The 20,399-nt window shown below is 35.6% G+C and overlaps 1 protein-coding gene across 4 annotated transcripts in view; it reads left to right on the top strand.

Moving 5' to 3' along the window:
- Positions 1-20,399, top strand: part of NOL4 (nucleolar protein 4) — a 388,144-nt gene that overhangs the window by 96,002 nt on the left and 271,743 nt on the right. For all 4 annotated transcript variants that reach the window (XM_040632608.1, XM_008691056.2, XM_008691064.2 and 1 more), the window contains 3 exons: positions 8,935-9,046; positions 9,949-10,061; positions 16,017-16,149. In XM_040632608.1, coding sequence (XP_040488542.1) covers positions 8,935-9,046; positions 9,949-10,061; positions 16,017-16,149 — 358 coding nt within the window. The remainder of the gene's footprint in view (positions 1-8,934; positions 9,047-9,948; positions 10,062-16,016; positions 16,150-20,399) is intronic.

Here is a 20,399-nt window from a genome sequence, read left to right on the forward strand (position 1 = left end):
CCCACTCCTGGTTTTGGCTCAGGTCATGATTTGGGGGCTTGATCTCAAGCCCTGCACGGACCCCTGCTTCAGGCTCCATGCTCAGTGTGGAGTCTGCTAAAGTTTCTCTCTCCTTCTCCTCCTCCCACCCCCCTGCCTCCTCTCTCTCTCTCTCTCTCTCTCTCTCTCTCATAAATAATAAATCTTTAAAAAAATAAAATTATTTTCAGGCTCTAACTCATATTTTCATTCATCTTAGATTAATGTATCCTGTAAGATTGCCAGATTTAATGAACTAGACACAGGATACCCAGTTATATTTGAATTTCAGATAAACAATAATTTTTAATATAAATTTGTCCCAATATTGCATGTTTATCTGGCATTCATATTTAATTGGCCATGCTTTGTTTTATCTACTAACATTAATCCTATTTACAAATCAGCACCAGACCCTAAGGGTAGAAAAAATTGCGGTGCCTCCCCTCATCTGTTCTGCAAAATAAAAACTAGAATAAGTCCCAAATAAGTGTAAGGATGATCTGAATGTGCCGTGTTATGCTCAGTTGCTTTTTTAAAAATTAAATTCCTCCAGTTGTGACAAATAATTAAACTCAGCACTGGCTATTCCTGACTGGGGCAGACCATCCCCTTAACTAAGTGAAAAAAGCAAGGGGAGCCGATAAATGACCCAAGAGGAAGGAAAATGATCAGAAAACAAAGGAGGACAAGGAAAAGTGGGCAGTGCTAGGAACTGAAAATAGCAAACGAGAATAGTACCAGAATCCTAGCAGATCAAGCAGTAGTGCAGGATCCTTAGGAACTCACACAAAACCTGAGAATCCCGTCAGGGAGCAGTGGTGACTTTGGGGGGGTGAGGTGCAAATGCAGCAGCATCCTGGGTTTGGTATTGGTGACATTATTAAGGTGCAGGAATTCAGTTGGTCATTTCACAGATGTTTAGAGGTCAGATGGATACAACAGAGCGCCAGATCTTTCTGAAACAGTAATTAGGGTTTTGAAGCAAAAATTGTTGGGGTCCAGAGTGAATGCAGACTTTGTATAGGCAGGCCAAATGTCTGGCTTTTTGTCTAATTGATTATTACTATGCATGTACTTTTCACCGAAGAGTATTTATGTTGAGTCCTGATGAAGGCATTTTTCAGAATCACTTTGGAATTAATCAAACGCTTACCAATAGGTGATTCCAAGAATTTGATGTATGTAGGCACACTAGTGGTGTAGAACCATTTCTAGCTGTATTCAGGGGTAATTATACCATCTGTGCATTCAGTAGGTATTTGTTGAAGAAGTAAATGTTTAGGTGAAAAATGTCTTCATCTTTGAAAGACAGTTTCCATATGCACCCTTTGCAAGTTAATAATTTCCTCTGTAGAAGTACAACGATGCTTACTGCTTATCTTTTCTCATGCATGAAACGCGTAAAAGAGAACCCATGTAAATATAAGGGCAAACCATTGGCTAGATACCTCAGTTTTGTAATACACCTAGAAGAATGTCTGAGGGAGGTGTATAACATTTGCAAACTTTTTTTTTAATAGTCCGAATTTCCTCCTTTCAAATGAATTCAAAGATATACAATGGCTAAAGTAGATAAAGACAGAGTAGCCCTTGTTGAATAAGAGATGTTAGGCTGAACGAAGACTTCCATCCCCCAGACAGAGGGTTCTCTGGACTATGGTGTGCTCTCTCTTTATGAATCTATGGCGTTTAGACTTATAGGCTTTATTCAATGATAGTTAAATTTTATCAGTTTTTAAAAATACACTTTCTATAGTCATATTATCCAGTTATGTACATTGCAGGTGGTTTGTGATAAATAGCACAATATTAAATATCACAATATTAATATAACAAGATAAACAAATTTCACTAGGAGATTATTTCTAATTTATTTTTTGTTCAGAATCTCAACAGCATACATAAGACAACATATCAAATTTTGGCCCCAAGGGCAAATTCTTCCATAAGTGCACTGCATGGTATTCAGCAGCAAACAGGTCTTTAATGTTATTATTCCAGTAAAATAAAAGTATTAATGCTATTCTATAAATTCATTTTATAAAGCAAAAGCAATGGTAATTTTAAAAATAGTGTGATTAGACCAGTTTTATTTGCTCTGAGGCTCTGTCTCTGATATGGAGCACACTATACCAAGGCAGCAGGCTGAGGAGTAATGTAATTTATAATGAAATTCAGCACTGCCTCCTACTTTTCCAAATTACTGATATTTAGTAACATTAATTTTGTTTCTGTTTGTTTGCTTTTGTTTTGTTTTTGCTAAAAGCTTAGTGAACGTAGGACAAAATGGCATGATTTTGGTGGATAAATCTTTTGGCTTTAGCCATTTTGTTTTGCTTTAAAAAGTGATGGCTAATGCTTACGATTCACCCGTGTCATGGAATATCTCTGTTTCAGTTCACCCGTTGGGCTTGCATCTTAAGCCAAGAATGACTTCTCAACTGGTGAATTCCCTTCAATAATTGGAGTTCTTTTTCCTTTGGAAATTGACTACTCATACCCCTCTTGCACTTTCTATTAAAAGCGAAGTCCTATGCGTTTAGTTCCTGGCTTTTAAATATTACAACATTGTTGCAAAGCCCATCACTTTAGCGATCAGTTCTGCCCAACAGCCTGTTGTAAATTTCCTCCAGGTGGCGCTCTCCATTGTTAGTGTGCAGTCATGTGTTTCTTGGGGAACTTTGTAACCCAAGTCAAGATACAGAGAGTTTGACTGCCCCTTGTTTTCAGAATGGCCGCCTCAAACCTGTTAGAGCATCTTAAACTTACAAAGACTCTCACACCAGGAAACATAAACATTTCAGGATATTAGCCTATGCTGTGAGGTTAATATTCCAACTCTTTATGGATAAGACAGTTTCTCTCTCTCTCTCTCTTTAATGCTGATAAGCTGGAGAGACTATAAAATATAGTGATTAAGGGGATAGTCTCTGAAACCAGATTATAACCTGAGTCCTTTCTCTTTACTCGTTTGACAAGTTACACAACCTCTCTGAAACTTAGTTTCCTCATCTTTTAAACAGAGGTGGCAATGGTGATGATAGTAATCTATTCCTGGCATTGTTGGGAGTATCAAAGGATAAAATCCATGTCAAATCCTTGCTTAGTATAATCCAGTTATTAAGGGCTCCATTCATGGAAAACTTAAACATTGAGGTATTATTTAGGAAGCATTTCTTTTTGTATAAAGCAGCAACAGTGAGTAATAGTTGTCATATATTGAAAGAGAATCTTAATTTTGAGAACTGTCCATGCTTTACCATATCAGGAACCAGAGTATTGCAGGTATATGTACCAGCTGAATACATTTAGGGTACATTTCTTCTGAAAATGTTCAGAAATTAAACAGTTAAACTTGGAGAAGAGGCTTGGGACTGAGGAAGAAAGACATAGGACAAATAGCCCTGTTTTAAAATTCTTCTCTCTTAGCCATGTTGCTATCAAAATTTTATGGCTGGGGTTAATGAGATACACTTGCGTCATAGAACTGTGAGACACACAGTCTGAGAAAATACAGCAAAGCAATGGTTTATTATTACATTGCTTTGATTAACTGACTAAGTTTTTCAGTTTTTCTAACTTGATGTTACTTCGTGTATTCAGATCCAGGTAGGAAAGATTTGCTTCTGAAGACAAAGCTCTGCGATTCAAAAATACATGTAAGAAAATTTTAGAAGTTCTTTATTATTGAATTTACAAGATAAGATTTGCATATCAATTTAACCGCACTTGCTCTTTTATTTCAGTTCTTTTGGGTCACTGACATTTTTACCCTAACTGAACTGTGTTGAGAGGAAGCCAGAATTTGGCTTTATAGTTGTAAGGTGTTTTTTTTTTTTTTTAAATACTTTTTTATTATTTATTTATTTATTTTTATTATGTTATGTTAGTCCCCATACTATAGCTGTAAGGTTTTGAAAAAATACTGTTTCTTCTTTCTTCAGAGTGGCAGGGACATTGGCAAGGTGAAGTGCCCATCCTCTTTTCAATCATAGTATTTGCCAATAACCTTTTCAAAAATGTGTCCCCAATAGTTTGTTGTTGTTGTTTTAAGCCGCGAGTGGAAGATCACTAGCAGTGCCCCTTATGGGACTTGATCATCAGGGCTTCTTCGGGTGGATCTGTTTATCATTAGATTACTAAGGTCATACTGTCTTTGCTACTGAGGCCATTTTTATTGTTTAATCTATGAAAAGATGCTGCAATTCAGTTATTTTTTTTTAAAGATTTTATTTATTTATTTGACAGAGATAGAGACAGCCAGCGAGAGAGGGAACACAAGCAGGGGGAGTGGGAGAGGAAGAAGCAGGCTCACAGCGGAGGAGCCTGATGTGGGGCTCAATCCCACAACGCCGGGATCACGCCCTGAGCCCAAGGCAGACGCTTAACCGCTGTGCCACCCAGGCGCCCCTGCAGTTCAGTTATTTTTATGTAGAAGTATTACCATGTTTTTTGGATGGGAGAAGTCATTTCTACTTCTAATTTATGATAATAATTTGATTCATGATATTCTGCACTATTGATGAACCCCAGTTTTAATGGACTTAGAAGGTAATATTTTCATTGTAAGAGTATTAATAATGTCCAAAACACAGAGGAATTAAGGTCTTTAGAAGTGGTGAGTAATGAAAAAATATGTTGTGCCACAGCATCCCCACCCCTCTCAACCACAGCTAATTCAAAGTTAAAAGCAACAACAACAGATCTTCAGCCATAACTCAAGTTTAAAGAAGTTTCACAAGTGCTGACTTTGTCCTGTGAGAATACTTTCATACTTCAGGTGTTTTTGAAATATACAATTTTTAAAGATCTATTTTGACGTTGCTGCTTTCCTTGGACCCTACAGATTTCTCCATCTTTTGGATAAGCCCACCATGGTCCATTCAATGTATAGAAATAGGCCAGGATTTGGGAGATCCAGGCTTGAGTTCCAGCTCTTTGCTTTGCCCTCTGTTGTGTAATAATGGCAGTTCATTTCGTCTCTTCATACCAGTCAATCCACTTATCAGAAAATTACTGTAAAATCTGTTTAGCTACTGTCTAAAATAATGAATGCAAAAAGTCAGTGAAAAATAGAAAGCATTGTAGCGCCTGGGTGGCTCAGTTGTTAAGCATCAGCCTTCGGCTCAGGGCATGATCCTGGCATTCTGGGATCGAGCCCCGCATCAGTCTGGTCCACTGGGATCCTGCTTCTTCCTCTCCCACACCCCCTGCTTGTGTTCCCTCTCTTTTTGGCTGTCTCTCTCTCTGTCAAATAAATAAATAAAATCTTAAAAAAAAAAAAAAGAAAGGAAAAATAGAAAGCATTATATAAATCTAAGAAAATAAGTCCTTATTCATAGAAAAAAAAAAGCATTTCTATGAAAGAGATGCCTCATAATTATTTACATGATAAATAGTGTTTGGTCATTAGTTTATAAATTTCAATATGGCGAGGTTCTCATCCTTCCTTTGGATGTTAAGTTCTACTATAAGCAATATACGTGGCTTGTCATAAGGTAGTTATCTTTTTAGTGTTTAGTTCAGAGAGAGCAAGACTAATATCCATTTGTGTTTTGTTTTGCTTCTTATTACTAACAAGATGCAGTGTTTCTGCATGGACAAATTCTAAGTAAATACTCTGTATCCTTCCAAAATATTAAGATATTTCAAGAATACATTTTCAAGTGAAGTATTAATCTCATCCGTGTTCTAGAAAATGTTCTGTACTCTATATTGAAAGCTCAGTTTCTATCCCAGAAACAAATAAGTGATTAGATTTGAAGAGTGGGTCAAGGAAATATACATTTATGAATGATTAGAGCATTTTATATAATTAATTATAGTATTAGTAGAATGGTATTTCAAATATCAGAGTCAAAATATTTTTCAATTTCCGTCCCTTCTAGGTTGTATTTGCAACTGCTATTAAATGTTGCATAAAGGATGTTAGGACTTTGATGAATGGACAGCCTAGAAGAACACATCCCTGAGTTTTATCACCATTTATGAAAATCTATTTAAAGTTGACTTAGCATTTCAAATGTTCACTCCCAGCTAATGGAAACCAGACCTTTCATTAGAGGAGGAACCATAAGGGCATTTAGCCCCTGCCTCAATTTCTAAGGAGGCTTCACGTGTGGGCTTTCAATGTTATCTCTAAACGGGGTTACTGGAGGATACCCATAGGATCAGAAGACAGGGCTTTAATTATGAAATGTATATATTCAAATGCACCATCATTTAAAAACTTTTTAAGAATATTTTTTCATTTTTAAAAATACTCTAAGAACTTCAGCAATGAAGGTTGCCTAGGATTCTTAATTTCAAAGACGCCTGGGAGGAAAAATTCTAGATAAGGAAAAAGAAATTATTTTCTGTCTTCACCTGCATGGCAAGAGAACTGTTATTTCCGAAATGAGTGTGAGATGTGAAGAGTCTGTTCTGGGGGTCTTTTGTCCTTGTGCTTAAGAAGACTCCATGGTTTGCGAGCCCCAGTGAGCGTGAGGTGGAGAAGAAAGGATTCGAGGACAGCGGGATGCCTTGGCCAGTCTCCCCATAAAATGGATTCTGAACACCAAGAAAAGTCCCCCTAAATAAGTGCTTTTACCACTTACATAACATGTCATGACATGCCAAGTGCGATGCCAGAATAACATTACAGAGAGTAATGTGATAAAATACTTGCTGAAATTTTTTTTCTAAGATACAAAGTGGGACTTTATATTTTTTCCATGTACATGTGAACACAAACATATTTGTGACCCTTACAGGTACTCTGTTTTTCAGAGTTAAACTATAAAGGAATTGTAATATGATTAATAATGATTATTTAAAAAATGGATTTGGAGTGACGTAGTGCTAGGACAAGGAATACAGTTGAGTCAGGTCAATGATAAATCTGCCTAGAAGGGATTCCTACTCAAGTGCCTTAGTAGCATGGGGAGAGGGGCAGATTGTGGAGAGCGTCAGGACCCTGGAAGCAGAAGCAGGGTGTCTTCAAGTCCACCATTTGCCCATCATTTTTTTCAATGGAAGATTTCTCTTTTATGTAAGTAGAGAACGATGTAATAGAAAACCTCTATGGAAATCAATAGGACATTCTTCTCAAATCCTATTTGTTGAAGAATTTACTGGTCAGCCCCATACTTCCAGTGGACTATGACCCCTTGTGAGTTAAAATATCAGGACCAGGTATGCCTCCTGGATTTTTTTTTTAACTTCTGAATTATTTTAATGTAGGTTTTCAGAGAGTCAGGGAAAAAAAAGATCTCTAGTTAGATAAACAAATCAGGCAAAGTTGTGTGAGTTCCCTCAGTAAAATAGATGAATAGGAATCAAATGTGTGTGAGTGTGTGTGTGTGTGAGTGTGTGTGGGTGGGTGGGTGGGTGGTTAGGGGAAATAACGTAAGAGAAAGTGAGAATTTAAATTGTGTATATATTTCCTTATTCACTAACTAATATAAAATAGTTTGATGAAATAGTTCGATGAATAGGTTTTTTTTCTCTCACGATTCTTTGTACAGTATGAAGAAGCATGTTTTAAAACTGGACAACAAATTTTAATTTACAAATGATAGTTATATTAAAAACGCTAGTAGAGCTGAATTTTAATTACCTGCATATGGATAATCCATGAGACATTTTAATTGTGGACTGGCACTTTCTCTTTGGTATCCTTACCCCTTTTTTGCCCTGATCTAGGATAAATGATGCAAACTGATTTTATTATTAAATTCAAGGCAAAGTATGCTTTACAATATTGGATTTTAGTGTGTAGGGTTTCTTCAATGTTGTGCTCTTTCTATGGCATGAATAAGCAAAAGCTGACCCCATCACTATTAATGGAATTGGTGTAGACTTGTACTTAATTATACACACGGTGCATATTTTCTTTCCTTTCTACAAACTTAAAATATAGTACTGTTCGTAACAGCTGTGCATGCACCTGAGAAATTGTTGGTAGCTTTTATGTCTAATTCCCAACTCATTTCTTCTTCTTCTTTATCTTGTATTTCATGCACCAGTGTTTGTGTTCTGGTGGAAGACTAATGCCTGTATCACACTTGTTAGTAGCGCTATTGGAGTCAGTGTCCACTTTTATTTAGAGATATTTAACCATCTGTCAGCTTCCCTTCAGAAGTTATTTGCTTTGATGACAGAAATACCTTGGTTTTTGAAAAGTTAAGATTTTAAAAATTACTGACGGGAGTATTGATTTCTAATGTGATTCTAGATCATGGTTCTGAAAATAGAAGCTCTGTATAGGGTATGGGGAAAGCTTGCTCTGACAATCAGCGTGAACTATTGTGGACATACATTATGAAAGAGTGACCTAAGATAACAAATGGAGTAAGTGGCCAAAATGCATTTCCAGGTGTGTCATTTTCTGTGGAAGAGATGATTCACTGCAGTGAAGAGATACATGAGTTCTCTTAGAATTATCTGTTATTTTCAATTAAAATGTTTCAGAAAGCCATAACGAAGACATGCTCATTAATGCAAAATCCAAAGTTTCTTGTTTCTAGTTGGGGCTAAATTTCTAAAAATACATGCGAAATTGAATAAAACTAGGATGGTGCTAGCAGTGAGTTTAAAAAAAACGTTGACAATCTTTAATAAGGAAAATTCACTAGACTCTCTGCACACTGTGATTACTTTTCCTAAAAGAAATGCAGACAGAGAAACAGATACCCATCCAGATGTGGTTGAGCTTTTTTCCCTCCACATCGCATTATTAGCTCTTATTAAGACACGTGCCATCAAGTTGGATAGATATTTCTTGAAATGATGCATGGTACGCAGTGCATGCTTTCATTGTGCTTCCTGCCATTATGGAATAATGCGTCTTATTTGGAAATACGATGATCATTTCTGTGGACTCAGGCTCGGTCAGCTTATATAATAACACCTCTATTTTGTGAATCATTTCAGATTTCAGAGAGCTATGCCTTCCTACCAAGAGAAGCGGTGACACGGTTTCTAATGAGCTGCTCCGAGTGCCAGAAAAGAATGCATTTAAACCCAGATGGAACAGATCACAAAGGTAGCCCCAGGGTCAAATAGTGAGATTTAAAGTAATTTTATTCGTAGTGACAATGTATAGCCCACATTTTTACAAAAATGTGGTAGACTGAAACAGTTCAACAAGTCAGATCATCTCATTTATTTGAGTAAGAGGCAGTGAATTTTCAATATCCACTTACAGAGTAATTCTGTGCCCATTCTCAGAAGAAAGGTGGTTTTGGCTGTGCCAAATAACTTTTTTTTCCTATGATAATATTTTAACTTTCACATATTGTGTGTATTTCATGTTATTTTAAATCAGTTAGCAAGGAAATTGATTTTCCATCAGTGTCCTTTTAAACCTACCAGTTCCTTATTTTTGAAAGGGATGGGTGGTCTGGAGCTCCTTCACTGACAATTTTTACATGCAAGTTATAATTTGTCTTTAGCTCTCATTAAAAATTACTTAGATGATTTTCCTGATCTATCAATTTCTCTCAAAGTTTAATTTTAAAGATACATTTAGGCTAGTCCATTCCCATGTGTTGGGGGATGAATAGACAAAGATAAAAGATAAAAGAAAAAACCATGCAAATTTCCTTTTTCACTCAAGTAGCACACAGACAAAGTAGTTATGCAGCAAAGGAGAAAAATACAAAGATACAGGTAATTGTGTTTAATCACGATATTGGCTTCACCCACTGTTACTGGGGTATCAAAGAGCTCCCCTGTAGTTAGGAATAACTAATTTATCTGTAGCATTAATTTGTCCTTTATACCTTTGTATAGTTATTTTTTTTCTACAATCCATCCGTAATGCTACCAATCTCCTAAAGACTTGGTATCTAGCATCCTATTTCCATTTGAACAAATTGGATCGTTCTGAGATTACAGGTAGAGTGTGGTATCACTTTCACACCCATTCAAAATGTTTTATTCCAGATAATGGAAAACCTCCCACTTTGGTGACCAGCATGATTGATTACAACATGCCAATTACCATGGCCTATATGAAGCACATGAAACTGCGGCTGCTAAACTCACAGCAAGATGAGGTAAAATGGAAATATCTACTTCCAAGTCAGAATGAAGTTTGGTAACCATGACTAGCGTATTAAGCATGATGGCATTCTGAAGACGGTGATTTATTTTTTAATGAAAGGAATGTCACTGGGATGACACAGATGGAGAAACGAGCAGAAACTTCTAGTCCTTGCTAGAGAGTCCCTGTCTCAACACAGCTGCCTTAGTGCTCTGTGGGAATGTGTTCGTTCCCAAGAAAGATTCATTTTCCTTAATTGACTGCCATCAAGCCGGCCTTGGGAAAGGGCTAGAAAGTTCAGGGGAAAGTTTTCCCAAATGAGTGAGTATCCAAGGAAAGTATGCAAGCCTTTAGTACTAAGGTTGTTTTGCCTGGAAGTCAAAAAAACTCATTTTAAAAAGTATTTCAAGTCTAATGATTTTTTCCACCATCTAAATCTTCCATACATTTTAACTTTTTTCTCCATTATTCTATATATTAGTTTGTCGACTTCTCTGCATTTTCTAGAGTTAAGTTGTGGTGATTCTTCCTAATTAGAGGTATTTCTATGTTTCGAGTTATTGTTTAATTTGTACAGTAAGAATCTAGAAATGTGCTTGCTGGCGTGTATTAGACACAAATGCACATTTGTTGAATATTCTCTAGGATACTAACTAACTGTTCAGTTTGGTAGAAGTATCTCAGAGGCAGGGACCAAGTGATATATATTCCCCCCAAAACCTGTAGCAATAGGGGCTTAGGAAATCCTTGTAAAGTAGTTCAGTAGCTATTAATTAATGGGCACATTCAGATTATCAATATTAAGAATAGTTTTTCAGGCTAAAACATACACTCCTTCTTGAAATTTCTCAAGAACAGGAAATGTGGTTAAATATTTTCCAAATACAGCATGATTTGGTGAAGTACTATAAAATTCTTTCAATATTACTTTGTTGAGCTTACTTTATTTAATAAAACCCAGTTTTTGTTGTTGTTGTTGCTGTTTTCCTCTGTACTTGAACAGCTTTGAGCTCAAAACTGTATTTATAAAATTGTTTTATCTCAAAAAACTACTAAGGGTACACTCTATAAAATGATCTGCATTTGTACAGTGGCAGTTTGGATTTCATATTACCAGATGGCTGCAGATAAATGATTAAATAAACAGTAATAAAATCATTGGGTTAAGACATGAGAGACAACTAAAAAAACATTAATGTCTATCCATCCCAGAGAATGGAAAAATTATTCCCATCATTTATTATATAATTGGAAAAAAATTTAAAACCTCATAAACTAGTTCAAACTGTCAAATTATTTGTAGGAAGCTCATTTAGTTGTTGGTACATTTATTTCTAGGCTAAAAAGTAAGAAGATCAACTTTGTGCCAACAGTACAGCCCACATATGCTGAATCCTTCTGGCTTCTAAAAAATCATAAGTACTTCACACAAAGGAAGTAGATCCTTTTAATTTATAACTGGATTAGGAAAATAACTCTCATCCTTACAGTTTGAAGATACCAATTGGAGATACATTGCCTTAAAAATATTCAGATAAGTGACTAGATTATTTGCAAAATTTTAGAAGTTATGATTATTTAAAGATAGGAAGGTGATTAAGTGAATCACATTAAAAAGGAATTCAAGTGAGCTATTTCTTTGTGCTCAGTTATATTTAAATTTTAATGTGTTAATTCAATTAGTTCAACAAATATTTATTGAATACCTTCTGTGTAACTGGCCTTTGTAGATAATGGAGGTAAACAGTGAGTAAATCGACAAAAATCTTGCCTCTATTAAACCTAACTTCTAGGCAGGGGGAGAAAATAAAGGAAGTAAGTAGTGAAAGTATGTTTATAAGAAGATGCTAAATGCTATTAAGAGAAATAAAGACAGGAATGGGAGTCCCTTTAGGATTACAAAATACTTTATCCAACATAAGATCAGTCAACCTTCTTAGAAATTGTTGATGGAGTTTAAACCAGAATAAACTTACAGGGAGAGAGTTCGGCAATAATTATAAAAACTTTAAAAGTTACTCATGTGCCTTGACTAGAAATTTGTACTGAGGGATGTGATGTGATGAACAAAACAATTTATGTGTTAGGATGTTTGTTACATTGCTAATCGTGAGTAACTGGAAATATTTTCAAGGTCCAACAATGAGGAATTGTCCGATCTTCACTGCCCGATACGGTAACTGCCAGCCATATGTGGATATTTAAATTTAATTGAAAATTAATTAAAATTAACTAAAATTAAATTTTCAGTTCTTCAGTTGCACTAGCCATGTTTCAAGTACGCAGTAGCCAAGTATGGCTGGTAGTCACCTGACTGAATAGGGAATATTATACAGCCCTTCCATCAGCACAGAATGTTTTTCTGAACATTACTGGCTAAATAACCAGCATTAGGGGCACCCCTGGAGCTTAGTGAGCTGCATGTTGCAGGACCCCCACCCCAAGATTCTGATTCTAGACCTAGTGTGTGACACCTGGTGATCTGAATTTTTAACAATATCTACCCTCGTGCACATGAAGGTCTGAAGTGGTGCATTTCCCAGAAAGGATAATAATATAAGCTTTAACTTGATTTGAGCATAAGGTAAGTGAAAAACAGAACAAAGATGAGATTGGTGAGAGTGGTTTTCAAGCCGTCTTATGGAAACCCCTTAATGTTTGATTGAGCAGCCTGCACATTACTTGGTAGATTTGGATTGACTTGAATATAGCTGCAAATTTAGGAGCACAGAAGAGGCACTCTGAAGTGGAAAGATTAATTTAGCAGTAGTCGATGAATAGGACTGGTGGGGGAGAAATTGGAGGTGGGTAAATGACTAGGAGACTTATTAATCATTCAGGAAATGGGAACATGCGATTGGGACAATAGCAATGGAAATTGAGAGTTACATGGTACAGACTCTTTAGAGGTAAAATCTGGAACTTGAAAACTAAAATAAGATATGGACCAGATCAGTGATGTGAATTTCAAGCAACTGTCTTAAAAGGAAAAAGACTGGGCATAAAATTATTTATTACAGTAAAATGTTTGTTCTAATTTTTAAAAATTAAGTTTTAGGGAAGCAAATGCTATGATAATTGGCCATGCCTTTCATTATGATAAGATTTTAGCAACATAAGGAATAAGGTCACATTGTAGGATGTGAAGACTCTTTTTCTGGTTATCATACAGAATAAAATACAGAGGGAAGAATTTAGATGAATGGCCTATAGATGATCATGAATAAAATAAAATAATATCATATCAATCAAGTTTTCTGATTCTTCACTCTTAGTAATCTTCAGTAATTTCTTTCCAGAGTAATTAGCATTTCTTCTATGTCAATAATAAAAACCCCACAATCTTTTATTTTATACACATTTGCCACCTCTTATTAAAAGATAGTAATTTAATCATTTAATAATTGGAATAGAACTTACAGAATGAATGCCTGCACTTAGTTTCATTGAAGGTCTTTGTAAATCTAAACAATTGGATAATTTATATTCTAATAAGGAGTAGAATTGTGAAAAGTGAATTATATTTCATAGAAAATCATGGAGGAAAATATTTAAGATAGAATCATTAAGCCACTTATGATAAATAGAATGACGATTTTTTAAAAAATAAAATAACAAGTACATTTGGTTATAGAACCATTTAATTTTTGTCCACATTTCTTAAAAAGCATGCTGATATGAGTGTTATTTATTGGTGATAAAATGTGTGTTGATTATTTATAATGTGTTATAGCAGTTTATATAATCATTCTGCAGATCAGAGATTGTGATCTTTTTGTGTCTAGCTTTTCTTTAAACACACATACATTCTCATATACACATACATTTTACACACACACACATGCATACACATGCACCCATAATATCTATCAGATGGTATATATTGGAAATGATATTGTACAGGATTACAGGTAGTTAGCTCTTTGCAGTATATATAATAAATGCTGATTCTAAAGACTATGTTTATATAGAATACACAACTATTTTATAAACACATGTTGGTCATCTTTACTATTATATTTAAATTTATTTTTTGTATGTATTCATAAAATATAATCAATATGAATCCTACTTATGCTGTAGAATTTCCTATATATTCTACATAAAAATATTAAAATTTTGTGCTTATTATATATCTGACATTATTCTAACTACTTTAAATATGATTACATTTCCTTAATCTTTATGTAGCCCTATGAGATTGATGCTATTATTCCCATTTTATGGATGAGGAAATTGAGGCACAGAAAGGTTAGGTAACTTGCTTAAGGTAACACTTCTAGGGGGCAGAGCATGGATCTAAATCAGTTCAGTCTGGCTCTAGAGAATGGTCTCTAAAATACTCTCATATCATAGACACTACATATAGTGTATATAATAAATATCTGTCACTTACTTATGTGTGCATATAGATGTATGTATATGTATATGGTACACCCTGATAACATTGATGTGCACATTGAATTCTGTTATTTTTTTTTCTCTTTTTAACATATATATTTATTTCAGATGCTTTGGATTTTCTTAGCATTTAGAATTGGAGAAAACATAATGTACCGAGAGAGAGGGCATGCCGCCGGGAGAAGTCTGTGTGGCTGATTGCCCAGAGGCCTCGCAGGGTGGCATTTCCTTGCTGAATTAATGAAGAGCTAGTGCTACTCAGTAGACCCAGACATGATCAGACCTTTCGTAAAGGAAGGACACCAAAATCACCTTGACCTGACCTATGGATCAGAATGCCAATTTTTTAGTCTACTAGAACGTTCCTGTCCCCTAACCATAGCAACTTCTTTGCTGATACCAAGATGTCATTTATGAAGCCAAGGTAACTCTTCCTATTCAAAGAAGCTATTTTCTCAAGCCTGAGTGACTTCATATAAATCCCGGTTCTGGTATATAATAGTGGGATACATTCTTTAACTGCTCTGTGCCTCAATTTCTCGATCTGTAAAATAGGATGAATCCTGGGACCTGACTCACAGGTGGTGATAAAGCTGAAGTGAGTGAACAAATATAGAGAACAGTTATCTGTAACATAAATAGCACTAGAACTGCAGCTCCTGCTAATTATTATATTAATGCTCCACTTTCAGATCAGACGTTTACAAGTTAAAGTCAAACCTGCTGATTTTGATTAAATACTTACAGCATGTCACAGCAGATTCCCCAGGCCCCTCTGCCTACATAAGCACACCATTGGCCGAAAATCAGTTCTCCAACAGGAGTTTGTTTCAGTGAAATGGCTACAGCAAAATATCTTAGATTTGATTTAAGTTAATTTTTGGCAGGTTTTGATGAATTGGGCATTTGGAGAACTGGACTTTTGGTAATTTCGCCACGTGGTGAACTGGCTTTTGGGAAATGGATCTTGCACACTTCTACCCAGAACTTCTTTTTGGGCTTGCAGTATGGTGTTACTTACTTATGAGGAAAGAAAGGATGTGCTAAAACCTTGCTCTCAGTAAATGTGGATTTTCAATCTAGCCATATGAGTTTGTCAATTATTAGAATCCATTCTGTTTGCCAATGAGAATTTTTTGATTGAGGTTTTCTTATTGCAAGATTTTTGCTTATATTTTAAGTCATTTTTAGACTCAAACATATATTTCTCTATGTGTTCTATTTTGTGATTTGAGTCTTCTAGGAAGTATTTTTTACTAATTAAAAAAATCCATTTTTCCTTATTTAGGATAATTCCCCAACTACATCCTTCCTAAACACGTTATTTTACCTTTTAAATCTGCCTGTGCGTAGATACATTGATTTTTCACAAGTCTTGAAATTCCTTAAAGGGAGAAATTATTACTTTGTTATTTCAAGTATCTATTACAATGTAACATGTTTTACTGGGTTCTGTAAAAGCTTACTTACTGGCTAAACTCTAATTGACCCGTAGATAAAATGGTCACTATTTGAATGTGTTATATTTATGTTATGGTGCTTGATGATATTTTAAAACCATTTTCAGGATGAAAGTTCAATAGAAAGTGATGAATTTGATATGAGTGATTCAACACGGATGTCAGCTGTGAACTCTGATCTTAGCTCCAATCTTGAGGAAAGAATGCAAAGTCCTCAGGCTCTTCATGGCCAGCAAGATGGTAAGCCTTTCTAACCGAATAAACAAAACAACAAAAACCTGAGTCAGAGTGTATTAAAGCAACCATCACAATCTCTTGGCCAATTTTTTATCTGTTCCTACAGGGACTTTGTCTACTCAGGTTCCATTATCCACTTTCATTATTTTTAGATTCAAGTACTTTGTTCAAAACTAGTGTGATAGACTGATTTATAAACAGATGTTAGTTATAAAAATCCAAGCTTGCCCACGTTTTGCACCCTGAACGTAAAATGTGTCGTATCAGTGTGGTTTTGGTTTGTGCGATGTTTTCTAGCTTTGGTTTCTTGAGCCATAATAATCAAGCGTTTCAAAATGATCAGAAGAGTAATTTGGATGTTTTAATTTTCCTAAAAGACAAAATTGTAATTTAAAAAAATGATTTATTATAAAAGGACAGTTTTATCAGTGATTTTGCTGGGTAAGAAGGTTTTTACTAGGATTTTGACCTACTTTATTCAGCAGTAAAGGAAAAAAAAGATCATGATCTCTCATTCCTGGGTCCATTGACAATTTTGGAATTATCCAGTTGTTCTTGTTAGGATGAAAACTGGATATGTAGAGAAAGTAGACTAGGCAGTTCATGTTTTAGGTCTCCAATTTGCAGAGATCTTTAAAAATTATCTTTGTAGATTTCTATCTTGGTAAGTATAGAATAATGTGTGATAGTAAATGTACCTTAATAGGGTAATTGTGAATGAAAATGAAGTGTTATAAATAGAAGGCAAACAGCCAATTTTATTCAACAGTAGTTTATTATTCCTGTAATTAACAAGTTTACATGAACTTTTTTGACTGTGTGGTTTTGTGCCTACATGTGTAGATGGGGAAATGAAATATTTTCCTTGCTTTCTCTGACACTTGCTACTAAAAACTGGTTGTAAAAGATTGCTGCATTTCTAGTTGCTGTTGGTGATCTGCTTTTGCTTTACGGTTTAAGAAATCCCTAGTTTTAAGTATACCAAAAGTTTAAAAAAAGAAAAAAGGTGGCAAGGGTGTTTCTTTTTCACAGCTCAGATGAGTCTAAAAGATGTTGGTGTCCTTGGCACGAATTACAAGGAAGGAGGAGTGCGTCGATCAGTGGCTTTAAAATCATATCTCCCCCACTACAGAGTAGCATAGTTATTGGGATAGAGAGGACATTTACTTGGGAAATTTCTAAGAATGAAGTTTTTCTGGTTTGGATATAAATTATCTTTTCTCTTTTATTTTTAAAAATTTTTAAAAATTATGTATTTGAGAGAGAGAGGGAGAGAGCACAGAGGAAGAGTGAGAGGGAGAAGCAGAGTCCCCACTGAGCAGGGAGCCAGATGAGGGGCTTGATCCCAGGACCCTGGGATCATGACCTATACCAAAGGCAGATACTTAACCAACTGAGCCGCCCAGGTGCCCCGATCTTTTTTCTTTTAAAATATGAATAGAAGTCTTCAGATTTTGATTTTTTTTATTGGAAATTGTCTAGCACTGGGATCATAGGATAACAGAAATATGTATCAGTGATACACGTATCACTCTACTAATATTCGTTCATGTGTTTTGCCTGCTTATACCATTACCTTTTGTAGTCTATAATTCTCGAGAATGTAAATAACAAGAGGATGTGTCCCATGATGCAAATCTGTGGTTTTCTTCTTAGAAGTTGTCAGTTGTGGATCTTTGGCTAGGGAATAGTTGATGTGATATAAGTCTATATTGATTTTAATAAAATCCAGTGGAATAATTTCAAATATTATTTACCCTGAGGGGAAAGTACTTTCTCATCCTATATCAATGTGTGCCTCAAGGATAAGGACATATCTAGTCATTCCTTCTCCAACCTAAGCCTAGCCCTTCCCTTATATAAATGCCTTTTCCTCACACTTCTCACTGAGTTATCTCTTCCGAGTACTTCCTTTCTTTTCCGACATACAAGCCTCGTGTAATAAATGTCCTCTTTAGAAAGCCTCCATTGATCCCACTGCACCCTTCCATTCAGTGCCCCATTTCTCTGCACCATGTCCACAACACACTTTCCAGCAAAACTCAGTTAAGGACTTGTCTCATCATCTCCGCTTTCTCCGCTCTGCTTTTCCTGCTCATCTCCGGTAGGCTTTCCTCCGTGCCACTCCACCTTGGAGAGCTCTAGGGTGCAACCCTTGACTCTGTCCTCCCTACATTCACTCTCTAGATGATCACATTGAATCATGTAGCTTTTAATACCATCTGCACCCTGACAAATCCCAAAGTTACTTCTCCAAGCCCTGATACCTTTCCTGAGCTCTGGACTATCTCTCCCAGACACCTACATTTTAATATTCTTCAGAAGACTTATCATTGTATGAAATGATATTATTTTTCTTACTTATTAGCCATTTCTCTTCTAAAATACAAATGCTATATTAACAAATAGATCTCATGCTTTTGATTTTCTTTTCAGTTGCTCCATTTGAGGTAGTTCTTTAAATACCCCATTATTTAAAAAATGAAAATATAACATTTTACCATTATCATGACTTCCACATAAGTTTTACATATTTTTTTGCTTTTTTAATTTTCTTCTTTCCCCTGACAGTACCACTCTCCTAGGGAATCTGCGTTGACAGCTACTGTATCATTCCATTTTCCTCTGTACTTATATACATATACACACACATGAATACACCCAGACACACACACAAACATATGTACATACACCGATTTTCTCACCGTTCTTTTATAAAAATAAGTTCATATCATTTACACTATTCTGTATCTTGTTTTTCTCATCCAATGTTACCTTTCTCTTAGAGCTTCCTATATACAAATACATATATCATGAAATGCATATATATAATGGTGAGCAAAGACATGGTCCCTACCTTCATGTAACACACAATAAAAGTGCATATTCTATCACTCACCTTTGATTACTGTTCATCTACCCGATGTGGGGAAATTCCAGCCCCTGTAAAAATAAGAATTCATGGTAGTAAAATTCGTAGTTTGTATCTCTTTCTTAAGTTAGTGGGGACTCTGAGTGCTAGACATTGGATCTAGTGTGTATTACTTTTTTGTAGATGGTGCACATTGATATTTGAGAGTAGTCTGAAGCAGGGGACTTAAATGATAGAACAAATCCAGTTTTGGGTGGGCAATCCACATGCAGCTTCACTCGAGAGTACTCTAGGCCAAAATTTCTCAGGTTGGGCTCTGCTGACACGGCATTCATTGGTGGGGGGGATGTCCTGTGCTTTGTAGGGTGTTCAGTGGTGTCTCTGGCCTCCACTCACCGCATGTCAGTATTACATCCTGTCTGCCAAACTGTGACAACCCGAAATGTCTCAGACATTGCAAATGTCCCATGGGGGCCATGATCTCCCTAAGTTGAGAACAAGTCGTGGAGGCCGAGAAGAAGGCTCTGAGAACGAATCCGGTCAGGCGGAGACAGAAGAGACCCAGTGAAGAGAAGTTTAGAAGTGGAGGTTGGAAAAGAGTCTAGGAACCGCATTCAGTCTACTTTCTGAGATAACAGAAGTGTTCTAGATTTGTGCTGCTAGTCAGGTAGTCACTAGCCATGCTGCGGCTCCTGAGTACTTGAAATATTGCTAGTGCAACTGAGGAACTAAGGTTAATTTCAATTTGATTTAACTTTAATTAAAGTTAATTTAAATGTAAATAGTCACATGTGGCTGGTGGCTACTGTATCAGATGTGGTGGTCTAGACTATTTTTTACTCTGACTTGGCAGTTAAATGCCTATCTCTGTAGCCATGGGTTTGATATTTCTGAAGTCTTTAGAGAAATTATAGGGGAAACTCACATTTTAATGGTCAGCTGGGACCCCAGTTTAATATTTGTAGCATATGAATAATGTAACATTTTAAATTTTAAATTAAAAAGTTCTATTTTCTTTAATACTAAGTGATTAATTTATTGTAAAGAAATTGAAATATTGTGATTTTTAGAAATCTTTCCCTATAATTATAACATAGGTAGGTGTAACAATGTCTTTATTAGACACCATATAAAATGGAGAGTTAAAAATCCCTTTTTAAAGTTTTTTTTTTTTCTCACTGTGGTTATGGAAGATTTGCAATCTAATCAGTACAAAGGGAAACAATATAAATTCATTTGGGGGATATATATATATATATACTATGTGTGTTAGACAGAGGAAAAGAAGAGAAATGTCTTGCCACTAGGCTAGATAATTAGATAAAGGTCAAGAAGACATAAGCTGGAATGAAGAATTTACAAAAGGGAAAATTGATGTATA

Source organism: Ursus maritimus, unplaced genomic scaffold (assembly GCF_017311325.1).
Source record: "Ursus maritimus isolate PB19 unplaced genomic scaffold, ASM1731132v1 scaffold_18, whole genome shotgun sequence".
NCBI classification, from domain to species: domain Eukaryota; kingdom Metazoa; phylum Chordata; class Mammalia; order Carnivora; family Ursidae; genus Ursus; species Ursus maritimus.